Below are 9529 nucleotides of genomic sequence, written 5' to 3'. Positions count from 1 at the left end.
TAGTTATTTGGTTAAGGAGTATTTTCCATAGATCACTACCCTATATATATAACTAGAGAACAAATCATAGCCACAAGATCAAAAAAATCAAGGGCTAGTATTAATTTTCGAATTTAAGGAGATATTAGTTCCCTCAATCACAAATTTACTCCACAATAACAAGGCGGGGGTATAATTGTCATTGCAGCCAATTTACGTCATTGAAGGAGAAGTAGAAGAAGAGCAGCTCATGGTGTTCAACCATGGCGAACAGAAGTCCTCAGCCCTACCAACCTAGAATCAACAATTGTTCTTCCTCTTCTTCCTATTCGTCACACTCCGATTCCACCCAATCCAAAATTCCAAAAGCTTCTAATCAAATCTACTCCAACAAAACCTCTAGCTCTAGTTCAAAAACTGGTGAATTCAGCTACAGGATTGAAAATAATTATTATGACGACGACCGCGCTTGCCTGAAATGTAGTACGCAAAGGACGGTGACGTTGAGCGAGATCACGCGGGAGAAGGTGCAGTGCGCGGAAGGGGAAGGAGACGGTGGCACAGCCCAGTCATGGAGGGCGGCGGCGGCGGAGGGGCCGAGGAGGGATGATTTGAGCTTCAGGAGTATGTGGAGGTCTGATTGTTGTGCATTTGTGAAAATCGATGAGAAATGATAAAGATTAGGAAAACCAAGAACAATTTTCATGTTCTAGCGTGGTAGAGATATTTGGATGGATACGAAATGAAATGCAATTGGGAGTAATAATTTATACTCTATTCTTGTTTATAGATTTTCCTATAATGAATGATGATGGAAATGGAATTGTGGCATTTTGGTTCAGAGGTGGCCGCATTTGGAACTGTTTACTGAGATTCTTCTTCTAAACATGTCTAAAGAGTTATGTGTATTGTGAACAAGAGTGAAGTAAAATCAGAATAAGAGTGATGTGTATTGTGAACAAGAGTGAAGTAAAATCAGAGTAAGAGTGATGTGTTTTGTGAACAAGATTGGTGTGTTTTGTGAACAAGAGTGAAGTAAAATCAGAGAGTGAAATAAAATCACAGTAAGAGTGATGTGTTTTGTGAACAAGAGTGAAGTAAAGTCAGACAGTGAAGTAAAATCAGAGTAAGAGTGATGTGTTTTGTGAACAAGATTGGTGTGTTTTGTGAACAAGAGTGAAGTAAAATCAGAGAGTGAAATAAAATCAGAGTAAGAGTGATGTGTTTTGTGAACAAGAGTGAAGTAAAGTCAGAGAGTGAAGTAAAATCAGAGTAAGAGTGATGTGTTTTGTGAACAAGAGTGAAGTAAAATCAGAGTAAGAGTGATGTGTTTTGTGAACAAGAGTGAAGTAAAATCAGAGTAAGAGTGATGTGTTTTGTGAACAAGAGTGAAGTAAAATCAGAATAAGAGTGATGTGTTTTGTGAACAAGAGTGAAGTAAAAGCAGAATAAGAGTGATGTGTTTTGTGAACAAGAGTGAAGTAAAATCAGAGTAAGAGTGATGTGTTTTGTGAACAAGAGTGAAGTAAAATCAGAGTAAGAGTGATGTGTTTTGTGAACAAGAGTGAAGTAAAATCAGAGTAAGAGTGATGTGTTTTGTTAACAAGAGTGATGTAAAATCAGAGTAAGAGTGATGTGTTTTGAGAACAAGAGTGAAGTAAAATCAGAATAAGAGTGATGTGTTTTGTGAACAAGAGTGAAGTAAAATCAGAATAAGAGTGAAGTGTTTTGTGAACAAGAGTGAAGTAAAATCATAATAAGAGTAATGTGTTTGTGAACAAGAGTGAAGTAAAATCAGAATAAGAGTGATGTGTTTTGTGAACAAGAGTGAGGTAAAATCTGAGTAACAGTGATGTGTTTTGTGAACAAGAGTGAAGTAAAATCAGAATAAGAGTGATGTGTTTTGTGATTAAGAGTGAAGTAAAATCAGAATAAGAGTGAGGTGTTTTGTGAACAAGAGTGAAGTAAAATCAAAATAAGAGTGATGTGTTTTATTGACTCGAATATTTTTTTATTCAACATCCAGACCTCGTTTAACTTTAATAATATATGCTCTTTACTGGTTTCATTACTTGGTCAGTAATTAAATTATCTATTGTGTTTTTACAAAACTCAAAGAGATAAACATTAAAGCTTTAACATAAGAATTACTTCTATCTACACAAAATCAACGATAATCAATAATGTTTGAGGCTAAGCGTGGAGACAATATACACTCAAATTTTAAAATTAGATCAAGCGTGTAATTATCATTTAAGATTATAATAAGTGATCGTCCTATATAATTCAAATTGAAATTTATGATTATTGTTTGTGTGTGAACTGTATAATCCACCTATCACGATTTGTGCTAATTAAAACCCAAATGCAACAATCCCCTACTATGTCGAATCCCAGGGTAAGACGAGGAGGTTGCATCCCCATCAATCAAGCTCATTCCCTCGAGCACCTGCCACTTGTTGAGCACCTGAGGCAAGGTCATGTCGTAATCAATACCATACATGTTTTGGGATCAGCAGGCTCGGATGGCTTCCACAGCTCCGCCAGAGAGGAAAGCACATTCCGCCGCCAACGACGTCTCTGCCGCCCCCGCCGCAGCCACGGTCGCCGCCGCATTTGTACAGGAAGCGGAGGGGGAGGGACGGAGCCAATGTTCAGATGCTCGAGAGGGAGATTGCCATTTTAGACGTGAGGGAGAGAACAAACCGTGTAATTTGATCCCAGATTTAAATTTCATAATATAATTTACGAAAATACCCTTTGCCTATTTTATATTATTAAAATAAATAATATTTGTTCCATTAAGATGTGTGGTTGAGATTTGTTCTCTAATTATACACTTAAGATTAGTTATATCTTGATCACTACCCTATATATATATATATATATATATATATATATATATATAGGAAAATAATCAATACAAAACTTGATCTCAATACAAAATCCAGACCAAATCCTGACCATGAGATTTGACAATCCAATGGTCAATAATTAAACAAAAACACGGAGGGTCATTGTAAAGCAGTTTTAGGTCATATTATAAACTTTGGGTTTGAGGTCATGTTAAGATCATTTTATGTCATCCTTACTATAATGACGTAAAAATAAGCTTACAATGACTTAAAATGACTTTTGTACGCTTGTTCTGCATTTTTGTATTAAGAATGGTTTTGCATAGATCAAAACCCTATATATATATATATATATATATCAAAACCCTATATATATATATATATATATATATATATATATATATATAGGGTTTTGATCCATGCAAAAGCATTCTTAATACAAAAATGCAGAACCAAGCATACAAAAGTCATTTTTAGGTCATTGTAAGCTTATTTTTACGTCATTATAGTAAGGATGACATGAAATAATATTAACATGACCTCAAATCCAAAGTTTATAATATGACCTAAAACTGCTTTACAATGACCCTCCGTGTTTTTGTTTAATTATTGACCATTGGATTGTCAAATCTCATGGTCAGGATTTGGTCTGGATTTTGTATTGAGATCAAGTTTTGTATTGATCATTTTCCTATATATATATATATATATATATATATATATATATATATATAGGGTGGGGTGTGATAAACTACAATCCCCCTAAGATACAAACTATGCAAACTCTAATCCTACACATTTAATAGAAATAACCAACGGTTAGTATAGATTGTGTACATAATGTCAACATTACCTATATAATTGTTCACTAAGGATAATTTAGTGATGTAACTAAGCAGCCCACATAATTAGGTGTTCAGTTGTGATTGAGAATCCAGTCAGTTACTCCTTTTCAACACCCACCCCTTATTCACGTTTCTTCTCTCCCCTTTCCTCCATTCGAACCCCTTCGATAATCTACTGCAGTCAATCGCGTTTCTTCAAGGAACCAAGCCTCCAGCAATCGTTCGAATAATCGGTGTTGACGCGACCTCTGCTCCGGTGACATGAGTGCTAATAATCGGTGTTGACGCGACCTATGCTCCGGTGACATGAGTTCTCCGGTGACCTTTGCACCAATTTTAATCTTCGTGATTTCAATTCGATTTTGAAAGTTAGGTAGAGGAATAAAACATTATCATGTCAGTATCATATTTGTAAATTATGCGTGCAAAGTTCAATAGCAACATACCAGAAAGGCACCAATTCTCTATGCATAATCTCATTAGCCATCATAAAAAAAAAGTTCAATGTCAGCAGTGGATAATGTCAACATAATATTTGGGTATTGTGTTTACTTTGCAATGTTAACGCCTAATTATGTGGAAATGTCAACAGAATATCAGTAGAACCACAATGTCAACAGAATATATATATATCATGGGCAGTGGATAATGTCAACAGAATATTTGGGTAATATCAACGGAATATCAGTAGAACCACAAAGGCACCACACAAATGGCAACACGAAATTGGGAACATATCTGGAACAGATCAGTGAAATGTTATTGACATAGTTAAGGAATGGTTGGAGTGAAATGAGGGCTTTTTGTAACCGATGCATGAATCACATTCCATAAACACCCCCAGTGACATAATTTGTGTTAAGCGTTGACATCCCCATATGCATCCCAAACGTGAACCGTTGATCAATTACAAGGAGTGTGTAAGATTAAAGTTTGTAGTTTGTATTATAGATATGAGTTTGCATTTGATCACACCTCTATATATATATATATATATATATATATATATATATATATATATATATATATATATATAGGGGTGTGTTAAGGTCCTTCGCAGCTTTTCAGTCCAAGCTTCTTTTTAATCACAGCCCTTGGATCCTTGAATTGGATGGTTGTGATGATCTGCATTATTACACTATAATGGTGCATTATTAGTCGGTGTGCATTATTCAATTGAAAATCTGCATTATTACACTATAATGGTGCATTATTAGTCGGTGTGCATTATTCAATTGAAAATCTGCATTATTACACTATTATGGTGCATTATTAGTCGGCGTGCATTATTCAACTGAAAATCTGCATTATTAAATGACACGTGGCACCAATCTAACCGTCGGATGACAAAATCGTGGGGCTGAGATTAAAAAGAACAATAGAACAAAAGATACAAAAAGGAAATGAATACATCCATATATGTATATGGATGTATTCATTTCCTTTTTGTAAATCTGCATTATTAAATGACACGTGGCACCAATCTAACAGTCGGATGACAAAATCGTGGGGCTGAGATTAAAAAGAACAATAGAACAAAAGATACAAAAAGGAAATGAATACATTTTTCCAGCATTCCATCTCTCCATCATTTTAAAGTATATCCTTATTGCCAGCATTTTTCCACCTCGATTTAATAAGTTAGTGGAATGTGGGGTCCACCTGACAAAGTTATATGCGTTTTAAAGTTATGTGATATTTTTCAAAAGTTAGTTACAACTACTTTGTCGTAAATTGACCTTAATACCCTTATTGACGTTTTTTGTTGATCATATTGACATTCCGAGGCTGATGATATAGGCCCTTGATTTGAATATCTTAGGTCTATTATTTAATTATAGTTAGCAATTAAGTATTGAGTTAGCAATATAACACTCCCCTATATATATATGCTTTTGATCAAAACAAGTATCTCCTTAAACAAAGAAATACAGACCGTTTTTTAGCCTTTGGATTTGATTAGATCATCTGTTATTAATAAGATCTGGCGGCTTAGTTAATTCCTGGTTTTTTTATTTTAATCAAGTATAATACGGTAAGGTTAATTAAGTAATTATATATGTTTTGTTGGTTAATTGATCTCCTATAATCTAGCAATCTATATTACCTCTATCAAAGAATACACGTCAATTCTGGTTTATATCTATTTCAACCGCATCTTCTCCGTGATTCATCATTTGTAGCCATTCTTACACCAAATTTGCAGTGTAATACTTCCAGAGTATTATTTTCAAGCGTTAAAAATATATCATCATCGTTTGAAGAACACATCTCCATTTGCGTTCCAGTTTAATCTGTTCAATTTGTGATTATATTTAATCATAGTTTGCAGTTTCCATACTTTAAAAATGGAATCCGAAACTCTTCCTACTTCGCATGTAGATAATCAATCATACTCCGATGACGTTGTTGGGAATGCAGGTTATGGTCATTGTATTTTTTTTTCATTTGTTCGCTATGCTCCGTTTCACATCTTTTAATCTGTTTATTTCTCCGTAGGTGTTTCCGTGAAACTTTGCAAATATATTATCTGATTGTTTTGTCCGATGCTTCTATTTGTGTATAGTATGACACATTTTCATATTTTTATTTATTTTTAGTTTTGTGCCACTATATAAGCCTATTATGACCTAATATCATCCTACCCCCAGTGTATGATGGTTTTTTTTTGTTAATATACATCATACTCTGTTGACGTTTTTGGGAATACTGGTTATCGTTATATTTTTTTATTTTCATTAGGTTGCTATGCTACTATTCATATTTTCTAATATGTTTATGTCGTCGTCATTGTTTGTGTGAATTTTTTCAAATGGCTTTTTTGAGCCTTTTGCTCACTATGCTTTTATTTTAGTATAGTATGACTCATTTTCATATATGATATTTGTGTTGGATGTATGCCACGACTTAAGCCTATTATGACCCATTATCATTCTACACCCAGTATATGGTTGCTTGTTGGTTTTTAATCGTTTTTGTTTCGTGTGTTCTGTTTATGAATTTTTACAGATTTAAATATACCAGAATGCCCTATAGAGCTTAAACCATTTGTTGGTCGTAGCTTCCCCACGTTGGACAACGCAATTGAATTTTATGAGAACTATGATCGACGTGTCGGATTTGATACAAGGAAGAACGGTTCAAAGAAGGTTTATGATATCCCCATATGGTTTTACATGGTGTGTAACAGAGAGGGTGAACATAAGTTTAACGATCAGCAACCCAAACGACAACGTAAATCCAAAAAATGTGGATGTAATGCTTGTGTTGCATTCAAATTCCATTCTGACCGTGGTTACGTAATTCAACACTTTAACGAAGAACACAACCAACCCATGGTTGAGGTACAACACCAGAAGTTCATGAGATTAAATCGTCAACTTGAACCAGTTCATCAAAAATTTATTTCAGATTGTGCTGGTGCTAATATCGGGCCATCTCTCACTTTCAAGCTGTTGACCGAATTGATGGGCGGTTATGAGTCTGTTGGGTGTACTGTGTTGGACATCCGTAACTACACACGGGACATCAGAAGATATGCTGAAGGATATGACGCCCAAATGATTATAGATGAGTTGAAGAAGAAGAAGAAGAAGAAGGAAAATTGTGATGCCTTCACGTACGAGTATGAAGTTGATTCCTGTAGTCGTCTATTCATTTATTCTGGTGTGATCCTATGGTCAATATGAATTTCTTGCAATTTGGTGACATCGTTTCGTTTGATACTATGTACTCAACTAATAGGTAGAAGTTTTTTTTATTAAAATTGATGCATTTATCTGTTATGCTACGATTTGAGTTTATTATGACATATTATTTGATATATCATTATACACGTGTAAATCTTTTAATACTATTTTATGTTTCCTTGAAGGTACTCAATGATTTTCGCTCCGTTCACTGGTAAGGACAACCATGGGCGCGCAGTGTCCTTTGGAGCTGGTTTGCTTTGTAGTGAGAGCGCGGATTCGTTCTCTTGGCTGTTTAAGCAGTTTGTGAAGTGCATGGGCATACATCCCAAGTTGATAATTACTGATCAAGACTAGGGCATGAAAGTAGCCATTGAAAAAGTGCTTGTGAATACACATCACAGATGGTGTATGTGGCACATCATGGCAAAAGTTGGTGAAAAGGTTCCTAAGTCACTTCTTGGTAATCCTGATTTTAAAAAGGATTTGAATTCATGCGTTTGGTCTGAGTTAATTGAACCCACTTACTTTGAAGACAAGTGGAAGAATGTGATGGAGACTTATGAACTTGTTGGCTCTGAATGGTTCGTTTCTATGTTCGAATCAAGAAAGTATTGGGTTCCAGCCTACTTTAGGGACTTTCCTAATAGTTCTTTGATAAAGACGACATATGTTTCGGAATCGCAGAATAGTTTTTTCAAGAGGTATAATCAGTCCAGGGCGAACCTTGTTGTTTTTTAATGAATTTCAATAATGTTGTTGATGCCCGACGAAATTACTCCGCAAAGCTGGATTATATGGATTATAATACCACTGCAAAGATGAAAACAGAATGGTCTATTGAGAATCATGCATCCACAATATTTACTGATGGTGCATTCAAGGAAATTCAAGAACAGATTCTGGAGACTTATAACCACTGCAGTCTGGTATCAATATCTAATGATTCAAGTCCAGAGGTTTACAAGGTTGTAGATCATTTTTCAAACATATGGTCTGTCACATTATCTGTGGAGGATTCTGTTTGTCTATGTGGTTGTAAGATGTTTTCTAGGACTGGTCTTGTATGCTGCCACATCTTCCTTGTGTTGAAGAACAAAAAATTGCGATTGATTCCTGAGTATCTGATTGGAGGTCGATGGTTGAAATCTCCTCTGCTTAAGGTTGTTCATGCCGTCCAAAACCCAGATGTAGCAACGCATGTTTATGTTGATGAGAAGATGGCCCAAGCAATTTTGTTGGGAGAGATGTTGGGTCTTTACTAGGCTGTGTCTGTTGATATTGATCAAATTCATGAGCTAACATCTACAGTGCGTGAAGCTCGACAACAGATTTTTGTCGATGGGGTTGTAACGTCTACAGCCCAGAAGAAGAAAATAATGGATGAATTTTATGGGGCTGAGGCACCCCAGGAAGTAGATGTACATCCACCTGAAGTCGTTAGCACGAAGGGATGTGGTAGTAGACTCCCTTCAAGAGTCGAGAAGGCTTTGAAGCTTAAGAGCAAGCCTATGCGTCAATGCAAGAAATGTCAGGAGTGGGGTCACCACGATTCAAGGAATTGCGACAAATTTAAAGAGAAAGAAAAGATGCGGTCCAGAAGAAATTCTGATGTTTGATTCAAGTTTTTTATTTTTTTAAGTAATGTTCGTTTAATTCATTTCTGGAGAACACTTAGATTGCAAAGTTACGTATGTAGAAATTACTGATGTCAGTCATCAATGCGTGTGGCTTTCTGTTTGTCAATAGGTTGATTTCATGAATGAAATTTTGGTTTATTATGACTAATTTTACCCTTACATTTTCATGACTTATATATTCATCTATTATGATATAATAGACTAGATTAATTTTTTGTAATGTAAAACCTAATCATTATGTCATGACTCAAGTTTAATATTATTGTGACCCTATGTACCCATATTTTGTTATGACACATAACAGTTGATAGTATGACCCAAAGGTATGACTATATTTTTTAGTACATGTTTTTGCATGTTTGAATTGTACAAGCTTTATTAGTATGGTTAAAACATGAGTAGAAAAGCGGTTTTGTTTTTTGAATTTGTTAAACAACTAAAAATTTTCTTCGAACGTACTTCTAATCAGTTTTTTTTATGTAAACATTTATATCAGACTGTTCCGTTTTATAGTAGTTTTA

At 35.0% G+C, this 9529-nt stretch overlaps 1 protein-coding gene across 1 annotated transcript; it reads left to right on the top strand.

Annotated features, from left to right (window-relative positions):
• Window positions 1-8189: 8189 nt before the first annotated feature.
• On the top strand, window positions 8190-8987 carry LOC121754492 (protein FAR1-RELATED SEQUENCE 7-like). Its single transcript, XM_042149840.1, has 2 exons — window positions 8190-8622; window positions 8680-8987. The coding sequence occupies exons 1-2, from the start codon at window positions 8190-8192 to the stop codon at window positions 8985-8987; spliced, it is 741 nt and encodes a 246-aa protein (XP_042005774.1).
• Window positions 8988-9529: the final 542 nt, after the last annotated feature.

Source organism: Salvia splendens, chromosome 11 (genome assembly GCF_004379255.2).
Source record: "Salvia splendens isolate huo1 chromosome 11, SspV2, whole genome shotgun sequence".
Lineage (NCBI taxonomy): Eukaryota > Viridiplantae > Streptophyta > Magnoliopsida > Lamiales > Lamiaceae > Salvia > Salvia splendens.
Note: the sequence above shows the minus strand (reverse complement) of the source record. Positions and strands in the feature narration are given on the sequence as shown.